Source organism: Xiphias gladius, chromosome 7, assembly GCF_016859285.1.
Source record: "Xiphias gladius isolate SHS-SW01 ecotype Sanya breed wild chromosome 7, ASM1685928v1, whole genome shotgun sequence".
Taxonomy (NCBI): Eukaryota; Metazoa; Chordata; class Actinopteri; order Istiophoriformes; family Xiphiidae; genus Xiphias; species Xiphias gladius.
In genome coordinates this window covers 22619812-22643863 of record NC_053406.1, presented here as the reverse complement: position 1 = coordinate 22643863, position 24052 = coordinate 22619812, and the positions used below count along the sequence as shown (strand labels likewise).

The 24052-nt window shown below is 40.0% G+C and overlaps 1 protein-coding gene across 1 annotated transcript in view; it reads left to right on the top strand.

Moving 5' to 3' along the window:
* Nucleotides 1–24052, top strand: part of LOC120792086 (cell adhesion molecule 2-like) — a 166066-nt gene that overhangs the window by 125278 nt on the left and 16736 nt on the right. Inside the window, exons 2-4 of the mRNA XM_040131116.1 lie at nucleotides 9724–9873; nucleotides 20949–21101; nucleotides 22591–22728. Coding sequence (XP_039987050.1) covers nucleotides 9786–9873; nucleotides 20949–21101; nucleotides 22591–22728 — 379 coding nt within the window. The 5' untranslated portion in view covers nucleotides 9724–9785. The remainder of the gene's footprint in view (nucleotides 1–9723; nucleotides 9874–20948; nucleotides 21102–22590; nucleotides 22729–24052) is intronic.

The following is a 24052-nucleotide window of genomic DNA, read 5'->3' as shown; positions in this document are numbered from 1 at the left end:
GGCGGCCATTATCTGGTCAGCCCCACAAACTCAGGCCTGATTACGGGTCCTTCCGAGCTGCCGCGTCAAGTTTTGGTTAGAAAACTACTCAGTTTTAATCAATTTTTTTGATTAAATTTTTACGTGTTCCCTTGAAGGGGTAGAGATTATCCTTACCTCCTAGGAATCACCCGGGTCTCGAGAGGGTGCACGTTTTACGCGAGATTGGAACCACACAAATCATAGTAAGTCATTTTAGACACTAATGTAAAGCTGCAAAAAAGAATCCTCTTAGCAGTCTTTAAAATGGTATAAAATGAGACGATCACACTTGAATCCAGTCGGGCTCTGTGATACCACGTATGTCTGACACTACCCCGTTAATGACGCTGAATCAAAGCGGAGGTCTCAGGGGATCTAGATTTGTTTGGTTTTTAATTCCATGTCAGTAAATAATTGTGAAGTTCACAGGAACAAAAGAGTGCTGTAGAACAACATTTCCAGGTGAGCTAGTGATCTACAATGCCAACAGAATCCTTGAATACTTGGAAATGCTGGTTTTATTTGTTTCAGACAATAAAACACAACAATATGGGAATAAAACCATGAGTGGAAAAAATTCAATAGCTATATTTACCAACCACCTACAGTAACTAACATGCGTTTACACGCAGTACATACTGTACAAAGGCAATATTGATATAGTGCCATATTGCCAGAAGACTACTTCCATACCGAAAAGTAAATAAATATTACATTGAAAGGAATATACTGTGTTTAAACATATTCTAGAGCTGCACTGCTTGTATAGTTTGAAAACATTTGGACTGTCTTCAGTCCAGGGGAATACTGAAACTGCTACTGTGGCAATATTAAGAGATGTGTTTTTCAACCATAAGCATATAGATATACTCAGAGGTGTGCTTTCCATTGCATTAAGTAAACTAAATTACATTAAGTTTGTTTAATGATTATTTGTATAGGAACGAGTCTACAATATACCGCAGATTGAACTAATGGCACAAACCACAGTATCTGTGCCTAAGCCAGTTTGAAGGGCCTGTTCTCAGATGGGCCTTTTAAAATAGATAAAACTCTACAATAAAATATATAGTATATAGAACAGCACAGAACACAAAACTCAAGAAAACACATACAAAACAGCAAAAGACAAACAATTTACAAACAATGATACAATAAAAATGCCAATAAAGCTACTACTGTATGAAATGGTCTATCAGATGATCCTGTGCTTTGCTGTGAGAAATGAGAAAAAAATGAGAAACTGCCAATTTTCACTTCATGCTGCTACTGGGAATTTGTCTATGATCAGATTTAAACGTCTTAAAGTTGAAGCTGTTAACTGTGTAAAGCTGGATTTTCTTCAAACAGAAAGAAATGTTTTGGGTATTTCATGTAGTCCCCGCCTCACCACCATATATGCCGGTTAAACCCAGCACTTTTCCACTGCTACAGCTCCCAAGTTGCCAAAATAAAAAAGCATTTTTATCACCGAGGCCAGTTTGATTGAAGCAGATTTACTTGGAAGTCAGTATAATTTTAGAATACCGCTGTGTGCAGCAATATGGGCATGTGAAAGATTAAGACGTCGTGAAATGTGCTGGTGTGGTGGTTGTAAGTGGGAAAACTGACCGTAACTTGGAAGCCATTTATGTACAGGCTTCACGGGTTTGAATTTGTCCCATGTAAAATGTATATAGTCCCCTCTGCTCAACCTCCTGTCCCTCTTCAATAACCTTACTGGAGAATACTAAGAAAAGCTGAATAAATGCATTTATTAGCAAAACTTTCCCTGAAATTAGTTTTTTTCCTTTTATTGTGCTAATGCCAGAGTGACTATATAATACACCCACTATTGCGTTTTTTTTTAGATCACATTTCATACTGTTTGTAATTTTGTACAATGCTTGTTGTTCTAGCAACAGTGTTAAAAAAGCATTAACAAGTACTTCAAAATTTTGTTGCTGATGCATTTACCGCTATTGCTGTTACCACTTCTGCCAACAAAGGTTAGAAAGCACCTACCAAACAAGCAATGAAAACAATTTTGACTTGAATTTGAAATGGGTTGTTTTTTTTTTTTTTTTTTGCTCAGTGGGGACTGTAGAAGTGATTTTAAAGGATGATACTGATTTAACAGTTTGAGCTGGTCTGGCGCATTTCACAGTCTAGGTGTCCTGGCAGTGAAATCCAGTCATCTTTCATCTTGAGCCTAGACTTAGCAACTGCCAAGAGCCCTGCCTGTGGTGTTTAAGCTGCACTCTGACTCATGAGGGGCCAAAAGGTCAGAGACGTAGCTGGGGGCAGCGCCTTGACGATTCATGAAAGTTATCAATAAAATCTTGACATCAGTTGAAAAAATGAATGGGTGCCAAAACTGTTTGATATGGCTCCTTTGCTAAAACAGATAAAGAGAGCATGGCCGTAAAACAGACAAGAAGATATAAAAACATATATGACCCTCTGCATCAATAGAGTAATTTCCTTCTGGCAGGGTTCCCTGATTAGAGGAAAATTCACTGGACTCAAATTAGGAATGCCACTGTATTGAAGGTGATAAGCAGTATTGAAAAGCATAACAGGAGATTCAGCTTTGTGAGTTGAACTGCAGAATATTCTGTATAGCAGGCTATGTAAAAAAACAAACAAACAAACAAACAAAAAAAACAGCCACGGCAGCTGCCTATCACTAATCTAGTACTGGAAGAAAACATCTATATGACTGTAACGTCTGATGTAATGAGAATAAAACTGGTCCCAGGATGAAGCTTTGATGTACACCACATGTAAACAACGATGGGTAACCAACAGAAAGCTCAAACGTTTCTGATTCACAACTATTTATAGTATTTCCAGAGACGCCCACCTTTCATCGATAACTGCTCTCATATGAAATGATCCGATGTGTCATTTCCTTGATGTTTACCTAAGAGCACATATCTTTTGAAATGATTTTCTCCATAATGTTTGGGATAAAGAACAATAAGTGTATAGGTCTTTAGTTAGTAAGGAAGGTTGAATCAATGTCGCCTCAGAGGAGGTTAGACAATACTGAAAAATATTTGACACAACCATTAGTCCCAGAGTTATTTACAATACAGGAAGCAGTTAGTGTTATACCCAGTAGGTATAATGTCTAGTGCGCTGGTGGATGTGTCAAATGTGATCAAATGTCTGTTAGTTTTTGTGGAGAGGGTGACTGAGTAGAGAGAGCACAAGTTATTCCGACACAAGCGAAAGTAACAGGAGTAACACTGAAAATCCAGCAGGATGATAAGAGCGAAATGTAAGCCACGCTTTTACAAAACTTAACACTGAGTTGGAACACAGAGCTGTCTGTATTTGTTTCACATGGGAGACAGCAAGCTCCGCTAATGCTTGTTCTCTCCACCAAGGAACGCGCACCACTAGTGGCTTCGAGTTTTAATTAAATGGAATATTTATATACTACGGATGTTCAACTTCCCTCTCTCTCAACATGCTGGCAAATAGGCCACATGGTTTAGAGTTATCCAATTAATTAAAATTTAGTCAAGTCACCGCAAATCGCAGTGATTAATTATTATGTTCTCAAGAGTATATTGTCTGTTTAACTACTTTGTGAGTATTAATGCAAGATATTTTATTTTATTTTCCAAACTTTCAGTTTTCAGATTTACAGAATTCATTCCATACACAATTTAAGGACGGATTTAGGGGGGTTTTGTTTGATTCTTTTTTTGTTTGTGGGGTTTTGTTGTTGTTGTTTGTTTGTTTGTTTGTTGTTGTTTTTTTTAAATATTTGACAATCATTTACAGACAGCCATGAAATCAATTACATACTGTATTTGACATACTAGCTGTCTGAGATCCAAGGCACAATTTTAAAGTCCTTCTTAAAGGTGGATAATAGTGTTTCTAAAAGTAATTTTATGTGTAAGTAAATCACCAATTTAGAGTTACTTCTCTGTTTATCAAAAAGAACTTCTCACACTACATAGGTAAGGAGTGCCTTCACACGTGTCATCAGTATTTGCATGAAACAACGAAACACAAATGTAAGACTTTCGTCCATTTATGTTTTAATCTTACCATTTAGTTCTAGCGGCATGACTCAAATAACTTTCTTGACATTATTTCAGTAGACATTGCCTGAATTGTCTCATCAACAATTTATTCTTGATCGTAAGAGACAAACAGTGGTGTCTATCTCTGTGATACAGCAGTTCAGAAAAACATCATATGTAGTCATTGACCGGATTAATAAAGATTTACAGGCACGGGCACAGCCTCCACTTTGCAATATCAACAAATCCATTTCAGAATTTATAAAGTATGAATACAAATGTGTTTTGTTGAGACATGTTCTTGTATGGCATTTTATCGCTGGCAGGCACTTTATGAAGTTGCCACCACTCATTAGCATGCAGAAGGAAGCTCAGCACCTCCAACATCTCTATTTGCAAAGAAGCCCTTGTAAAATCAAGCACCAGAGGTGAACTGGTGGTTTGATAAACTACCTGGAATTAATTTCATATGAAAATTAATAATTGTTATTATTCCGTAATGAAAGGAGGCATCAGTTATTTCTTGAACTATTTTCTGAGTTAGTTGTTTTCTTTTTATCCTGCCTGCAGTTTACAGTTTATTCTGCAGTGGTGTGCTTGACTGCTCTCCAGCCATTCATCAAGGCACTGCTTTCCATTATTTGGTGCAGTCAGCTGAAACTGAGAAAGGCTTTTTTTTTGGGGGGGGGGGGGGGGGGTATGGCTCATTCTGCCTCGACTAACTCTCTGTTCTCCTCAACAGAGATGTTCCTCGATTTTTTTACCTTACGCCCCAGTCCAGTGGTCAGTAGATGAGTGAGTGAAATTATGTATGCAACAAAGTTCTCTAATCATCCAGTTTTCAGACCTGGTTTCCCCAGCATGCCGTGATCTTCCACGAGTATCATATCAAAACAGAGCCAAAAGATTTCCACATCACCGGTAATGATAAAGTGCTCCATTTGCATTCATCTGCTTACTCTCTTAATCTTCCTTTTAAGTACAGTCATAGAGATTTCTGTCTTACTCATATTCACATTTTCTAGATACCCACCCAGAACCGCAAGATTCACAAAAAGATTCACTAATATTGTCAGGCTCAGATTCCATCAGGCTACTGTCTGAGCTGCATTCTGATAACAGCATGAAGAGAGGCTGGTTGAGATGAAATGAAATAGTGTATCATTACTGCACATTCAACTGCCAGCCATTCTGAACATCTGTATTCATATTTATACGCTACACCTGCTGCACAGACCTCCTCTACATCTAGTCTGTGTTTTAGCAGACATCTGTTTCTCTGATTTCCTTTAAAATCTAATCATCAAATATTTGTGTTTACAATGAAGAGGCTACGCCCCCCATTTACATTTCTACCTAATTCCAGCTGTGTAGGTAAATATTTGATTCATGAGCCAGTGTCGCTTGATTCTGTATGAAAGTTAATGTCACAGTGGAGAGATGTGTCAGCAGCATTCAACGTGAAGCACAGCAAACAACTTGACTAATCTTGTGTGTGCTGACATTGTGACTGATGATCAGTGTGCTGGTGGCCCACCTGAATGTGGACCATAATCTCCCAGCTCAGGGTGATATTGCCAAAAAGGGAAAAAAAAAAAAAAAAAAAAAAAGAGGAAAAAAAGATAGAAGCTTTCAGATCCATGTGACTGTCATAAAAAAATATTGTGAAAGGGGAAAGCACTGCCAAGGGACCAATTATAGCTCTAAGAGTTAGGCCCATAAGCAGGCTGGTACTGCTGAATGTTTTGATTAAATGCACATATACACAACAAGAGAAAAAAAACAATAAAAATCTTGGATTTTAATTGATTAAGTGAAATCGTAATGTAACAATGAGTTCATTTTCAGTTCCGGGGTCCTCATTTCATGTTTTTTTTTAATCTTAACCTCCCCTTCTGAGAACCTGTAGGGAGGCTGAATTGGAAAGAGGGGGAGGGAGAATTACCGGCGTGACTTATCACATATTGAATTTCTCTGTTACTATAGCACTTCATGATATTCATGGAATAAAGGAGGAGAGTTTCCAGAGTGAAAAAAGTAAACGGTAATGGTATTCGTGTTTCAGAGGGTGCCAGCTACTTTCATCAAGATATCTCGGGTTACTCAATCCTCACCTCACCTATTGGCTGTCATGGCAAGCAGGTTGCATGCTGTCTACTGTTAATATGTGCAAGCTGTCAACCTGCTGCTGGCCTTGACTGAAAATAAGCAGCTCCCTCTCATTCACCATAATACATCTAAGCTCTGGAAAAAGGATACGGCAAGGCCCGGTACTGAAGTTCTTTAGCCTGTAGAGCTGGTATGCTTTGTGTTTAAGGGATGGTCTGTCCTCCCCTGAGGCTTATTGTAAAGGTGCAGGTTTATTATTTATTATTTCATCACTGCACTTCACTGAGTCATCTTGGATCATCTGTGGAGCAGACAACCTTCATACCTCTATTACTTTTCTCAGAACCGTTTGTTCCTTTCACTGGGTTTGCTTTTATAGGAGAAAACAGCCATGGCTCAACATAATCTCCTGTAACTTGCCTATACCTAGAAACTTTTATTGTATCTCTCCTTACCTAGCGTAGTAGTGTGATGTGTTGAATTATTTTTTTTTATTCCGACAAAGTAATTTTGGTTGTAGATAAATGAGACAATCCCAGCGCAAATTGATGCAGTCTAAGGCAAATCCCAATACGCTGTGGCTTTTATTTAATTTGTTTTCAGATATCTGTTTTGTTTGTTGGGTCTCTTATTCAGTTGTTTATCTACTTGTTTAATTTTTTCTTTTTAATTTCTCCGTCATTTATGAAACACATTGTATTGCAATCCTAGCATTTTATAGCAGATTATATTACAGCTCAGCCATAACAGGGTAATAAGGGGGGGATATCTTTTAATAATCAACTAGCGAATTGTTATGGACCCGGCACACTTCTGCTCAGGTTGAAGCTTTATAAACCTCCGTATGTACCAAATGCACATTTTGGTTGTTTTGTTGTTTTGTTGTGTGAGCTTTGTCAAATCAACTGTTGTATTATGTTTTGTCTTGTTTCACTCAATTAAAAAAAGAATGAAAAAGGTGTAACTCCTTCAACCATAACAGGTACAACAAAACTAACGGCCCCTTTACACAGCAGACATTTTGACTTGTCATAGCAGGAAAAGCACAGGTGACACTAATATTAACAATGGCGCCATTGTCCTCAGGTGTCCCTGTGAACCGTGACAGTGGGCCGGCGTGCACAATACCAGACCCCTGGAACTGAAGCAGCTAAATGGAATTCAGCCGTCATTCATTTCTGTATTTACGCGTGTGTTCTTTCCACTATGACACGTCAAAATGTGATAAAGATCTACAGGAGGGCAAGAAAGATGTCAGTCAAATCGTCTGTACATGCCCGCACAGTTTTTAGAGGAGGTCTAATCAGACAGAATAAGTGAAAACGCCTGTGTGGGTGTACAATGGGTGTGCAGGGCCTTTAACCCATTATTGCCACATTAGTGCTGAAAGGTCCTCTGTGATTATTGCACTCATGTTTTTTGACCCACATTATCCCAATACAGAGGCTAAATCCTAGTTGCCAAGATATTATCTGGGTGTTACCTTTGTAATTGTCATGGTATAATCGCAGCATTACTCTGTTGTTACACGATGTTAACCCTTCATTACCCTCTTATTACCGAGTTACAAAGTGCTACCACATCTTTTTGTACAAAATGTGCCACAAGTTAAATTAAATATGTTGTGGAACATTTCTCCTTGTCACACACACCTGAATATATGTTTCTGTAAAGTGGGGTAAAGTGTACAGGGTCACACAGCACAGTGTAGCGTCCTTGGTTCAGTGACTTTCTAGAATATTGTTTGGCATTGTACTGTAGAAGTAAAGCCGGCTGCAAATGAAATGCACATTGTATTTGGCACTGGGGATTATGCTTCCACAGAAAGGACAGCATTTGCCACACTCTAGACTGCCACAGAATGTCAAGACTGAAATTTCATCAATGTATTAGGTGAAGCCCAGTTAGCTGCACTGCACCCAAGCCTGCACTCGCACTTTGTTGAAAACAATTTCCATGGCATGGCCGTACGTCTGATTGTGTGAACGGCCTTTATTGGCCTCGCAGGTATAATTAAAAGAAATGTCAGCAACAGGTTTTTGCCAAAGCAATCCTACAAACCCCAGCCACAGTGTAACGTGAGAGATTGAGTGTTATATTCATTACTGTTTGGATTTTACTTTTTTCCCCCCATAGCATTACGGGTGAACAGTATACACTGGAGATAGACAGCAAAGATACTGGAGAGATGGTGGGGTAGATGATATGACAAAAAAGTTGAAACTTGCAGGAACTGCCAATAACACCTCCACATGGTACCCCACACACAGTGCATACACATCCATTTCTTTTTAATATAATGACATGCATAGCTGGTTTTGTAGGACTACCTAGCTGACACCCATCCGGCTGCCTCTGAATTATTGTTAATGATGACATGATGAAATGGCGATGCGGTTATTGATGTGATATTGTGTGATTGGGTGCAATGAGCAGGTGAGTAAAGTGCACTGTTTGTGTCATTTTCCCATTACTATTTATAGTCAACCTCACCTTCAACTCTAGCCGACAATGGTCTCCATCAGGACAATCCAGGTCAAGGAAGGTCCACAGACCTTTGGCTGTCCGAGCCTCCTCTACTCCCCCATGTGAGCTGTACTAATGAGGCAGACAGCTGCTCCCTTAGCTGAAATGTCGCTGTGGTGAACTGTACCTGGGAGAGGCAGAGACAATGTCACCTTCATATTCAGGCACATTATAAGTAGAGACCAAAGCAGTCCTGTGAAATCAAGAGAAAACATACACAAAGATTAGCTTGCGGACAGTGAAATGCCCCCAGGCTAATGCAGCACATTCAGCTTCAAGCATGAACTCAAGAGCTCTAACACAGTTGTTGTTTACTGTTGTCATCCCTAAAGGGGCCGGTCTGGTCAGGCTCATATTAGCCTACACATTGCGTGCTCACAAAGGAGTATTGGTTTTAGACAGTTTGGCAGAGTTCAATAAAACAGGAGCAGGTTCGAAATGCTTCTGCAATGTAATTAGGGGACTTTGCTGAGACGACAAGTACAAATGTGGAATAAGAAGGTAAAATCCAGCAAGGCTGGGTGATTAGGCCTCATTTGGATGTCTTCTGCACACTGTGACGAGCGGCTGTTTCAGGGCAAGGCAGTCGCTCGGATCGAAGGCCCACAGTGTCTAGGATTATGTGTCAATTTACCACCCAGCTGCAGCTCTAGACTCTACAGCAGAACATGACTACCTCTAATTAGGCCATGCTACCAATTAGGGCCCTGCAATAAGGCAGTGAGGAAGGCACTCTGGTAGAGTAAAACCTACCATTGTTCCCACTATAACCCCCCCCCCCACTGTTCTCTGGCTCCAGCAGCTGTCGAAGGCTGGAGTCGATGTCGACCAGGCTCCCATTAAGCTATCTTTGGTTTACTTTGATGTAATGAAGGCATTAATGTAATTTGGCGGTATGATGACAGAACATTAACTCTGAAAGGTGTCAAGTCTGAATGGTACATTAATGTGATTCAATGAAAACACAGTAACAACCTGTCCAAAACGGCTCTCTATTCATGTCCCAGCCATGACCTCAAACTATGTCTCATAATCCCCACAGGTAGCCAAGGTCAGTTCCCCATAACTCAGAATGTGACGGTGGTGGAGGGGGGCACAGCCAACATGACCTGCCGTGTGGATTACAATGATAACACTTCCCTCCAGTGGTCAAACCCTGCACAGCAGACCCTGTTCTTTGGGGACAAGAAAGGTGAGTAATATTCCTGGGGATAATGGCCGTAATGATAAAATGATATGATAAAGATGTCTGAGCCAGATAACATTTCTACAGGAGGCTTCTTCATTAATTTTTCAAATTTGGAATGTAGGAAAAATTGTCTCTGCCTGCCTGCCTGCCAGCGAGCACACACTTTTACTGAATACAGGAAAAAGACGGGATACGAGGGAAATGCATTACCCGTAATGTCAAAGCAGACTTTTAATGAATTTCTGTCTCCATTGATGTCCCAGGGCACAAACTAAACAGAAATAGACTGTTTTTGAATTGAACTTCAGTGATCACGCAACACTGACAGTGCTGTTTACATGAGAGGATTGTGAGATGATTGGGCTTAATTAGCATTTTAGCTGCCCTACATTTGTGTAGCTGTTTGGATGTCACTCTGAAAAGGAAGTGCACTGTTGTAACCTCGTGAAACAAGGCCCAAGCCAGAATGAATTATAATGTGCTCTCACCAGCCAAATCCAATTTAAAGGTGACAAAAGTCTGGAGTTGATAAATTGGAATTGGGGTGAATGGGAGTATAACAGTGGACTGGTCTTGTAAGGGTTGGGGGTGTTCATCTTTCAGTGTTTCTCACAGCATATTACCCATTTCATTTATGCTGTAGCTGCTAATACAATATCATTGGTTCAGTGATTGAAGATGAACTTTCCCTCTGAATAACAAGTGATGGAGAGAGAGACGCCAGAGTGAACCACCAGAATGAGAGTCACTGTCTGGTTTGAAGAAATACTTTCTCCCTTGCAAGTGATTGGATTTAGTAATGAGGTCTGAGGTGTTTTATTAGATAAAATTACTTCCAAATACAATTAAATGAAAGTTAACTGAAACTTAAATAGATACTCTTCTGTGAATGGTGTGAATTTGCCTCAAGGATTTAAATTCAAGCAAAAGTCATTGAGCCAAAACCATTCTTTTTATATTGTTATTTTTTCTGTATTCTCTGGTGTACAATAGATGCAGCGTTTTAAGATTTTACTTTGCAGAACCGATTTTGAAAATCACCGGATTCTATCAGAAAAAAACTCGCCTTCACGTCTTTGCACTTCGAAAAGATATAACACATGATGAATCGTTTAAATCTCAGCTTTTGGTTTTTTCATTCGGCTCAAATGAAGCCAGTGAGTTGCATTTTGTTCACATTTCTCATCTCCTGTGAATAGAAAGCAATAATCTGTATCCACCTGTAAATCTAGAATGCCGCTGCTGTAAGCATGTAAGGAGAGCTTGGAGAGCACAATACACATGAGCCGCTTTGCCCTTCTTGAGCAGCCATTTATAGTATGTTGCATGACAGAATCCTTCTCCTGAGCAATATGGATGACAAAATGAATGCCGTCCACTCAGCAGAGGTTGCCTGGGCTAAGTGGGAGAACACGTCCTCTCCATCTCCTTTTAAACAGCCAAATGAAAAGCTTTATTGGCACAACTAATACGATGCCTGTGAGGCCATCAGGAGAAACGGGAGGCGTGGAGCAACACAAGTTTCCTGCGAGGAAGAGGGTGGGACACCTGGGAAGAAATCTCCGCTGTGCCAAATCACCAGTTAATTGCTTGGCAGAAGGCTGCAACTGTCCTTCTCCAGTTTGTTGTGCCTTCTTGTAGGAGCCAATGAAAAATGTTAAATTCAACCTTATGCTGCCTTTCAGTCCAACAACTAACTGCAGACTGGCTAAGCTTGAGGCAGGCTGCTCTCTGCTCTCTCCCTCTGATGAACAGCTGGTCATAGACTGCTGTCATTGAGTAGATGCAGCTATATTGCATTTTCTTGTTCTCAGTGGGGGTTTTTTTGCATTTTTTTTTTTTTTTTTTTTACCTGCTGTTAAGATAAATCTCTTCTTTCCCTTGTGCTTGTTGTATCTGTCTGTTTTCTCTTGTCCACCTCTCTGCTTACTATAATCCCCTTGGGTGGCCATGACAGCATGGCCATATGTTAGCATTTGATAAAAATGCAAGTTTCCCCCACCCTCTCTCTTCGCAAAGGTAGTTTGTCATTGTGCATGTGTAAGCCCAAGGAAATTCAGCTTTTACAGCTTTCATGTGTGATTCCGGATGCTCAACACATACAAGTAATGACGATAAAAATACATCGGCTGGTCTGTCTTAAATTAGACAAAACACTCTGTGAGGCATTTTTTGAAATCTACTCTTGTTCTTTTCCTCAAGCTCGGTATTAAAGATAAGGGCATTTGTCTGGATGTGTTTGGAGTTTGATATAAAATAGTGAGGGAGGAAAAGGAGTATTAAAATGACCTTTTAAATCCTTTTGAACAGCTACAGTGGAGTAAAGAGAAACATCTTACAAAAAAAAAAAAGTTCCATATTATGTCAATTGAGTTTGACAGCTGCTGGGTAAAGCAAGACAAAATCTGATCTTTGCCCCAACTATAATTTGTTCCATTTTAATTCAGGTCTGGCAAATGAGAATATGAAAAAAGCCCCAAAGAGTAGCTATTACATTCAAGGAGAAATAGGATTTCTGTGTCTTTCCAGAATGTCAAAGACACTGAATACCATTAGTCTACTCCAGTAAAACAGTAAGAAAAGCAAGCATGTGTATAGCGTATCTTTTGCATCAAATATTTTTCGTACATGATTGCCAGTAAAATAATCATTAAATAACAAAATAGGTTGTTTGTGAGTGCCTTTCAAAACAGTGTTTTTCTGATCCGCCACCTCTGTGGTAAAGGTTTGGTTGAGTTTAGGTCATTTAACCTACCAGGATAAGGTTAGGAAAACATATTGTCAGGGTTAAAAGAAGCAGACACTTTGTGCACCCAACTATTGACCCCAGCGTCCTCCCTAAGAGGTTTTGTGTCGCTATAAAAATGTCACAATACTTCTGCCTTTGCTTTGCTTGACCACAAAACCCATAAACATACAGTAGTTCATTTGAAGCATTTTCATTGTCGGAATCCTCAGGTAGGTAGGTAGAACATAATCCTAGCTGTGCATCCTACAAGTTGTGACCTACAATTTGTCTACACAGCAATGTCACTTCACGTCGCACACGTGGAAGGAGGCTAAGAGATGTGGTTGCAGGTGGGAAGGAAACAGGGGGCAGGCGACAGCTCAATAGTTTAATGTATCATTGGTGAGAGTGTAAATGATAAAAAAGGACGTCTGTCTCATCCTCTCCCATAACAGGCTCAGTTAAACCTCATGGAGCTCCAAGACAGTGTTAACCTTGCTGGATTCCCAAAGCCGATCCATATGGGTTGGACTGTCTCTGCAAATTTGTCTAAAGCAGAACACAGCCCTCCTCTTATATCATGCCAGCTGGCTCCTTGGCATGCTCCTCCTCATCCATTATGTATATCTGAGTCTTGGTTGATTGTTGCCACCTCAGAGGCTTCAAACTACACTATGGCAACATGCAGATTCCTAAGCACTAATGCCAAAGACCTGAGACAACAGAGATAGATTGCCTTAATAGCGAGGCCAACACATCATTCATACATTAGGCCAATTAGTGGGGACTGTTGAAGGGAGCGGCTCTGTGGTGGGCCACCACGATGAAGAAATCGATTTGGACCATATGTCTTTCCTCGAATTATCCCTTTTATGTTGCCGGGGTTATGAATTATTAGAACTGTGCAGGACAAACGAGAACAGAACTGTCCTTTGCAGTCTTCATTATGATTTACTTCACTTTTGGCTTCTGTCGGAAAAGGATAAAACCTAAGTAGGGATGCTGTAGAGAATGGTAATGACATTTCTGGAGGCATGCAGTATGGAAGCAGAATCTTTTGTCAAATATGGTGAATATGAATAATACAATTAATGGGAAGCTACTTCAGGTTGCATGTCAAAGGCAGATAACAAATTGCTCATTTGATCTACAGTATGTGCTTGTAGCCTCGATATGGAGATGTACTGTATATAGTGTACACATACGTGCTGTGGCAAATTGTACATCACTTTTCCTCATCTCAATCTCATCTCTCAGAAGTTTGTGGTTCATCATTCATGACATTTAATTGGGACATTCAGCCCGGATTGTAAAGGTCACAAAGCAAAATTGATCTTAATTGGCTTGTAGTAATCAAAATGCTGTTATGTGCTAAATGAATGCTCTAATGTGAGCATTAAAACATTCATTAGCCTGAGAGAATGAAGGATAATTACCAAGGATGCAATTACCAGAGTGTGCACCAATGAAAGCACATTTAAACATCCATTCTAGTAAACACACAACATTCGATGGTGGATCTATTGTAAGCGAAGATAGTGGACACTTACCTCAGCTTGGTCTCAGATATCTGTAAGTAAATCTGTCCTCAGTTTGAGACGTCTTACCTTATTCTTATTCTTATTTGTATATTTGAATGCATATTAATTAGAAAGCAATATGCCTCTTTATATCTTTTTTGATACTTGAATAAAAATCCTCTTCAGTGACTGACTGCCTGGAGTCTATAACCCATGGACATCACCAAAGGCTGAGTTTCCCCCCTTTAGATGCTTTGCCAGGCCTTTAGTGCAGCCATCTTCAGGTGCTGCTTCTTTGTGGGTCTTTCTGCCCTCAGTTTTGTCTTCAGTAAGTGATAACTATGCTCAATTTGGTTGAATTCAGTTGACTGACTTGGCCATTCAAGATTATTCCATTTCTTTGCCTTGAGAAGCTCTCGGGTAGCGCTCGCAGTATGTCTTGGGTCTTTATCTATCTGTACTATGAAGCATCATCCTCATGGTTTTGCAACATTTGGCTGAATCTGAGCAGACAGTATAGCCTTACACACCTCAGAATTCATCCTGCTACTTCTATCAGCAGTCACATCATCAATAAACACCAGCAACCCAGTTCCATTGTCAGTTATACGTGCACATGCCCTCACACTGCCTCCAACCATGTTTGACAGATGATGTGGTGGCTTCGGATCATGAGCCGTTCCTCTCCTTCTCCACATTCTTCATCATCATTCTGGGAATTCTGGGAAGAGAATGAGGGGAAGTTATTCTTGGTTTCATCTGTCCAAAGAATCTTGTTCCAGAACTGGGCAGGCTTTTTTAGATGTTTTCTGAGAAAGTCACATTTGGCCTTTCTGTTCTTGAGTGTTACCAGTGGTTTGCACTTTGTGGTAAAACCTTGGTATTTTGGTGGTATTTATATTCATGAAGGCGTCTCATAATTGTAGACTTAGACAATGATGCATCTACCTCCTCAAGTTTTCTTAACCTGGCTAGATGTTGTGAAGGGTTTTTCTTCACCAAGGAAAGAATTTTGCATTCATCCACTTTACTTGTCTTCCGTGGTCTTCAGGCCTTTTGGTGTTGCTGAGCTCACCACTGCATTCCTTCTTTTTAAGAATGTACCAAATTGTTGATTTGGCCACTTTTAAAGTATCTGCTATCTGTCTGATTGGTTTGTTTTGGTTTTTCAGCCTGATGATGGCCTCCTTCATTTGAATCAACACCTCTTTGGATCACATATTCCCATAAACAGCTACCGAATAAAAATTCAACACTTGGAATCAACTCCAGATCTTTTATCTGCTTAATTTGTCATGAAATAACAAGGGAAGAGGCCACAGCTGGCCATGAAACTGATCAGCTGTCAATTGTCCAATTACTTCTGAGCCTCTGAAAGTCAGAGACTGTTTATAAAAATGGCTTTAATTCCTAAACAGTTAATGTGATATTTTTGTGAAACCCTTTGAATTAAAGCTGAAAGTCTACACTTCAATCACATCTTGATGGCTTTGATTCAAAGCCATTGTGGTGGTGTACAGAGGCAAAATTACGAAAATTGTGTCACTGTCCACATACTTATACATATATATACATATGTATGTATGTATGTGTATATGTATGTATGTATGTGTATATGTATGTATGTTTTTTTTTTTTTTTTAATGTGTGTGTGTGTGTGTGTGTGTGTGTGTGTGTGTGTGTGTGTGTGTGTGACCGGCTATATGTGAATAAAAGATTATAAAAGAAAATGTTTAAGTAAAGTGTGGAGGAGTGAAACCTACCATGAAGTTTATTTCATTAATGGATGGGACAGGTGATGCTTTACCAAATTTTCTTCAAATACCTTGGGAAATCTCACACTCAAGTGATGCTGAAGAAAATTTCACAGGCCACAAGTGTTTTGTTTACTTTTCAGTGACTTTTTTTTACTGGTGACAAATTGTAGAAAGGGTTTCATGGCCACAGCTAATGTCTTTCTTCAGGGACTAATGGAGTTTTAAGTGTAGCCTATTGGGTTACCTCCAGCTTCACTGAAATGTGAATCTACCATTATGGCACTATACACTCAGATATTATCATTAATGTGAAGAGCTGCTCTTGTACTGTACTAAGCTCTATGCTACACTGCACCCTCATGTATAATGTATATTAGCTCTTTAGTACGCTGAGGCATATGTTGTATTTAAATTCCTTTAGAAATTTGACACCCACCTGAAAAAAGTTTAGATCCTTTGTACAGGGGCTAAGTCATTGTCATGCCTTGTACTGTAATAAATCTTTAAATACCCTGAAATGGGTAAAAGTGCATTGTAAACCAACACAATTATGTAACCCCACTGGCACTTGTTTTAATAAAAATTAAATTTAGAGAATTCATATGAAAAAAGGGACTCAAAGGCAGAAAAAATCCCACAGTGTTCAATCAAGCTTATGTCAGTGGGCTTAAAAAATGGATGGACAAAAATATATTTAGTCTCATTATTCACCACTTGAAGAGAGGACATAGCTGCTGGGAGAAAACCTCCTTCTTCCTTCCCTGCTTCAAGCACTGAAAATGAGTCCAATTTGAGGAGCATCTGCTCTGTGGGATCTCTGAGAGTGCAGGCAGTAACAATGGCCCTCTGGAACAAGGCCCTTTCCCTCTCTTAATTGCAGCCACATGTGTGGTGGGAAAGAGCCCCCTGCTTGCACCACTAGCTCTGGAACACATCCAGAATCGCCCACACAGTCACTGAGCAAGCACAGCCAGCAGCAAACACACTCTAATTGCAAAGAGTGGAGCCCCTGGCTGGAGAGCGGGGGGGTGCGCCAGAGCCCTGTGTTCTCACTGAAGGACAGCTAGTGCTTTCACATTCCAGGACTGGCTCAAAGTGGTTACAGGCCATGCAAAAATGGCCAATTGAGGATACTCAGTATTGCGGATGTAACACATTTTGGCTGAACCCGAGAGCCATCGGCTTGTTTCCAAGACTAATGGATAGATGTAAAATGTCCTTTCCTATCTGGATTGTCAGGAGATACTTCATCGTTTTGGATCAGAAACATTGGTTAACATCTGTCTGCTGCTCTGTGGAGTGCACAAGTGAATGCCATATGATAAGTGCACTTCCAGTTCCTCTGTTTCCAGTTTTATCTGAGGACGGAGCTAATGTAGCTACCAGCCTGACTGTCAGCTCTTCTCCTACACATCAAAACAGTGCACCATATTGTATTATCGTAAGTATTTTTTAATAGCTGGTTCACATGTTAAAACAGGTTCTTGGAAATAGTACATTTAGAAAACGATAGCAAAATTGACTTTTGCTGTTAAAACTGAATCTGACAAACTATAGTTTTCTCAGGAGACCTCAGATTGGTCTTCTACTGAGATGGTTGGCAGAGCAAAGGACTGTCAGGGAAACAAGGCAAACATTATTTTGCATCAAAGGGCCATAGCAACAGTACCCTTGCCCTGAGGGGGAACTGGGTGTCAGTTTTACTGATTCGAGACAGCCTTGGTAAGGCCTCCATCACAAGAGATGTACTGCACATTAAGCTGCCATGCTGCAAGGCTATAGCATACACAAGGTCAGGGTGCAGATTTATGCTTTATCCTAAGCAGAATGAACAGCGTAGGACCTATCTAGTGTTTGGGGGAAATGAACCTTTTCATCACATTGATTTCCTAAAGCACCTGGAAAAAAGCTTTGTCAGCCGCTGGCATTTGGGTCTGATTGTGACGGATCTGCCCACAATCTGGGCCTCTAGCCTGAATTGGATTCTAGTAGTATGGTTTCCTGGCCATATGCTATTTGAGTAATAGATAACGCTTGTCTTTGGGTTATTCAAACCTTTGTACACCTCATTCTATCAATATGTCATTGACCCAGATGCTTTCTAGCGCCAGTGGCTGTCCAACAAAAATGCATCATTCAAATCCATCTTTTGTTTAACTTTAAGCTGTTTCTCAGCCTCTACTTCAAACTATCTGCATCAGTATTTCAGCTACTAACATTTAGATTTAGTTCTGTTCTGATGCTAATGTGATATTGCTCAGTAGATAAAATGAGGTGTAGCCCATTGGGTACTTTAAATGTCACTTGAAGTTTTTAGTGGTCTGTACTGTACTCGGCTACTGTTTGGTATTTAAAGTGATACACCACATCTGTAGACTTTCAGGCAGTATAAAAAGGCTTTTTTAAAGTTGGTCATTTCAGAGAACAGCAGCTGTCTTCATGTTAGTTTTAAGGGTTTCCAATGGCAATAAGTTTCAGCAAAGAAATTTTTAAAAAGTCCAAAGAAATTTCTAGAAACACTCCTGCAGCATCATCCACTTATCCTTTGTCCATCCATATGTCCGCTGTTGTCCATCCGTCATAATATTGTTGAAATGTGACTAAATATGCTACAAATGAGCCTCAAGGGTGGCAATGGAGCAACATGGCAGCAGCGGCCATATATTACCAAAGCAGTAGCTGTTTGGATTAGACTCATGGTATGGATCCACGGTGGAGAAGTGCATTATTTTGCAGTTGGTTGGGACGTCCCTATGGGCATTTTATTCCTTTTTTTTTTCTGTTGCAAATACTCATCTTGTCAACACTACATCTGGTGGAGCAAACTACATTTTCTTCACATTTTGTGCCAACAGGTTTTGGGTGGAATATCACTTTAACCAAAGGATGTCAGTTTTCCCTTAACAGATCCCTTTTAGGAAACAGTCGTACCATTTATCAGTATCTCAGAGGTGTTTGTGCTTTGAGGAACAGGGGGTTAAGAAGAAGAAAAGTCGGTCTGTTTCTCCCTGTCTTTTCTCCGTGCGTTGCAGTGATAGAGGGATATGGGCCAGTGAAAGTACAGTGTGTCATCTTGTCCAAAGCTTTGATCCTCACAGCCTGTACTTTCATATCTTTTGAGTCCCTCTACAGTGTTTGCTCAGACCCCATCACCTCTTCGGTGCATCCATCCACCAAAACGTTTGCTGTTTTCTGCCTGAGCCTCTGGGCATTTTCAAGCTCTGTAGTGAGGATGCTTAACTACAAAGAACATCAGGCAGCTTTGTTTCAGGATGTGGTTTGCTACAGTAAGACTATCAAATGTTTGTATTAAGCCCCAGAGCACATAATAAGCTGGCTCTCTGATGGCACAGCTTGTTATTAAATTTTAATTCTGGCTTGGAGATTGTTTTTATTTACGCTGCACTTTATTCTTTGATAACAAAGAGTCTCTAATAAGAAACTTCTCAGGGCCATCAATATCTTTATAGCCAATCTTTATTTTTCCTTTTTAGCATGTGTGTGATTATACGATAACAATCATCAAATGATACGGTGTAATTGAAGCTGAAGAACAGTGTTGTTGATAATGACCTATGTCTGTTTAATCTAATAACCATTTCAGCCAACCTAATTTAATTGTGTATCACATGTCTGCTGTCTATGTTTATCACTGAAATCAAATGGGAATGGAGCCAATGATTAATGATTTTCATAGAGATGTCTGCTTTATCTGATAGGACGCCACATTACATTGGCTACGTTAATTACATCCTAATATACACCTACTTCTGCTGCATTTTGCCAGATTTGCCTTGGTGGTACAATCCAATAGAGTTCAAATTACCTCAGATGAAAGAGAGTCCAGGGAGAGAGCTGGCCGGGCCTAAAGGGACTAAGGATTAAGAATGTGTAATTTATTCCACGAAGAACACTTTCCCTCCTGCCCTGTGTGGTCGGTCGCTTGTAGGAACAGGTGATTGTGAATTTTAAATTTTATAAGAGATGAAAGGTGCAAGACGACCTTTTTCAGCCCAGCCACATGGTCTTTCCAGGTTTATGAGGGTGTAGTCATTTCTGAATAAGCAGCGGTGAAGGTGTCCAGTGTCTAAAGATAACACAAAAAGGTTTTATTTCAAGCTGTGTTTTAAGAATTCCCACTGCAATGTTTATTGTATCGTTAATCCTATTAGTAGTAGTGGTTCATCTTTACTATATGTAGCCGAGGATTTATTTTTTAATTACTGCTGGCAGTATTGTTGTTTTGTTTTTTTTACCTTAAATCTGCACTAGGGCTGGTTGGAATCGCTATCACAATATCAAGTAAAATGTTTTAACTATATTAATGCATATCAAGATACAGCAAATACATGAAAGAATAGCATATAAAATAATCAAATTGAGGTTCAGTGCAGTAGAGTGTGTTCCATGGTCATGCATTACATCCTTTATTTCTTAGTTTCATGTTAAAGTTTGCTTAAAATCATTAATGGAGACAACAGAAATACAGTAAGACAATATGATCATCTTATTAATAGACACCTTTTTGAATTATTGCTCAACCCTCGTCTGCACTATGCTCTTTTGGTACTTTTGTAATTATTTTGTCTTTTTAACTGTAACTGTAGGCTAAGAGGTTCTTAATATGGCCACCGTAAAGTTCTGGTATCGATGTTCAAAGTGACAAATGTCACAGGCGGAGCCAGCTGCCAAGAGTGTTAAAATGAGTGTAAATCAATACCTGGAATGTAAGTGATTACCTAAATAAGTATTGTAATCTAGGACTATAAGCGTTTTCTGCTGCTATGCTTCAGTGCATCCCGCTGATACCCTCTGTATTCTCACTGACTGTGAATAAGACCGTCAGCCGAGAATGAAAATGTGAAGAAAGTGTGTCAAACCATTGGCCAGAATATGTGTTTGCTGCGTTTGACAACTTTTTGAAATAACTGAAAGCACGGTGCGTTCGGCCTTGCTCTGGTAAAGGTCACCTGAATTCAACATTGGGCTGCTAAAAGTTAACAGCTGTCACCGAATTCACTGTCTCTTTTTCTGTGCTTTCTGTGATTCTTTGTGTCCTCCCTCCTCATACAGCTCTGAGAGACCACAGAATCGAGCTGGTGCGCGCCTCGTGGCAGGAGCTCACCATCAGAATTGGTGACGTCAGCCTGTCAGATGAGGGCCAGTACACCTGCTCGCTCTTCACCATGCCTGTCAAGACCACCAAGGCCTTTCTCACCGTTCTGGGTGAGCACTCGTGTTTTTGTCCCAGTCGCCACGGTCCAGTTACTTGTGACTAATTCTTCACGTTCTGACGGCATGAATCCCTATACATTTTGAATTATAGTCTGTTGTTTTTCTTTGCCAGGCACTTGTTACTTTGTAGGAAAAGAACATTTCTGCATTAGGTTTTGCCCTTTTTCTACTAGAATAAAGGATGAAAGTTAAGCTTGCAACCTAGTAGTGTTACTAAATTTAATTTTTCTGCCAAGAGGGACAGCCTCAAAAATACTCAATTACAATCTTTTCACCCCTGTGTAAGACAGACAGGTGTGCTGAAGGCTACTCAGAAATAGACAACAAATAAAAGTCAACTCCCACACTCTGTCAACACTTACAGAGAATTTGTTTAGACTTACATTTCTATAAGACGACCTTCGTTAAGAATCTCACAGCCAGACAGGAAGAAAGTAACCATCATCATCTTTATAGAATTCCTATTGGTGTGTTTTTTGTTGGTTGTTTTTCATTGTTGTGATTTTCTTTGAGAAATATATTGATTTGGTTTTTTCAGACTTAACAAAATTACACTTATAAAAGGTCTACACACACACACACACACACACACACACACACACACACACACACACACACACAAACATCTGCAGTTCTTAGTTAACTGTTACGCTGAATAATTTTAAATTATTGACATACATTACAACATTTTCATTTTTGAGTACTCAGCGAACATCTTGATAGGTGACTTTCAAGATAATTAATCAAAAGTCCCCATATTTGAGAGAGAAAACTCTGTATTTTCCCCTTAGTGGCATAAGTCAGGTTTTCCGTGGCTAAGCAGTTAGAAAGACTTTCAAACTAATGTCCAACTATAGTTGACTCAGTGCTCTTCCAGGCATCTGCAATACCATGTTTAGCCTGTAGTGAGCATAAAACTGAATATTTTTACTTGCTCCTGACAGTCTTAACTCAGGTGGAAGTAGTCCAAGAATAAATACCCAAGATCAGACCAAACCCAATATTGATAGTATCAGATATAGTTTGTATGAGGCCACATTTAATACATAAATCGGGATTGTTATTATCAACGCGATGTAACAGGGAGGGAGTTACATACAGGATGTACGCATGATCCATTTAAATTGTATCAGTTTAAATCTGTTGTTGATAGTCTGTCGTTGTGCATCTTGGCATACTCCCCTCCAGTCATCTTCAGAGATTATCGTTGTGATTTTTTGCTTGTCACTGGTTTTTAACCTGCCTTTAAAAAAAAAAAAAAGGAGCAAACTTTCAAAGAAATATCCAGCGAATGTTCGATTTGATCTTTTCACTGAGAGAAGAAGACATGGACATCTGAGAGATTCTGAATTCTCCCAGTCAGTATCTCATTATCTATTGCCAGAGGAATTCGGGATATGTCACACACCTGGTGATTATTCAACTCCTCATACACATGTATTAGGTATGTTGTTTATAATTATAATTCCATGTACCACAGGAGTGCCAGGGCGGCCCGAGATCACAGGATCCACCAAGCCTGCCATGGAGGGGGATTTAATTACCCTGACGTGCACCACATTGGGCAGCAAACCAGCTGCCAACATCCGGTGGTTCCGCAATGACAAGGAGGTCCAAGGTAAGCATGTGGTGTGGGTTTCACAGAGCATTGTATCTTCTGTTACCACTTGTACCCTACCGGAGACATCATTACTGTCAAGTCATTCAGCTGCTGCATTCCTTTGTGATTATATTCATGCATTGTTCCAAGGCATTGTTCCACTGGCTGGGTCGAGCAGTGCCACGATTTCCCTGGCTCACGTCCAGCGTTGCTGCTGTTGTTGGAAGCCGTCCAAACATTGCTGGCCTGTGCCGGAGCCGTCCACATTTCACTACCTGACCAGGCCGAAGACATCTAGGAGTGCCTCTTATTGGTTCTAATTATAAGGCGTACATCAACAACAAGTTCCGCACGGCATTCTGTTTTCACTGTTAATGGCACCAGGGTAATGATGTACTCGGCTCGTTGATTAGTGGAAACACACATGAATCAAGCAATACTAAAGATGATTATCAAAAGAGAGAACAGTAACAAATCCTCACCTCTTTTAGAAGCTGGGCCCAGCAAATGTTTGAAATTTTTCATTGATAACATTTATTATTAAAATTTTTGATAAATTAATTTTCTGTTAATCCAGTAATTGACTCATTGGTGAACTGACTAATCAATAAACACCAAGTTTGTTGCAGTGGAGAATCCATACTTTTGTGGGAGGTCATTTAAGGAATAAGTGAACAAAAAAATTGCATGCTTACATTTTTAGCAAGGCTGTGTGCATCAGGTTCAGGTCAAAAGGTCCCGTCAATGTGTTCATTTATCCCACGGTTAGAAATTCTAAGCAGACCTCGGCGCTGTTTGCGTGTGATGAGTTGATCTTCCTGGGCTTCCTATCCATTCTTGTCGGCCATGTAACCATCCATCCTTATCCCCAGGTGGCTCCAAACCGAGTGCTTTATTTTTTTCGTAGAGCAGCAATTAGATTAGTCACACGAGTCAGGGAGGGTACAAGAAATGCACAGGAATACAAACTAGGAAAGGCCACATTACTAGATCGGGAAAAGCACTGACAGAAACAATGCATTAGGCAGCAGATGGTGCAATGTCATGTGTGCTGATCACACTAAACCAGCAATATGCCGCACAAGCTTTCACTTTCTTGTATACTTCTTTTCCAAACTGTTTGAAGCTCTGCACTTTGTATTTTTATAGCTTTTATCACCGTCTTATTTCTGCTTTAAAAAAGAACAAAAAAGACAAAACATTAAAAAAAATAGGAAGGGAATGTTTTTCCTCAATATGATGGCAGAGGTAAGCTGTGTGGAGCTCTTTAATGTAATGGAGCCTGCTGCGGAGACTCAGTCTGACAGTTGCTCTTTATTGAAGATTTGCACCAGAGAGCTTT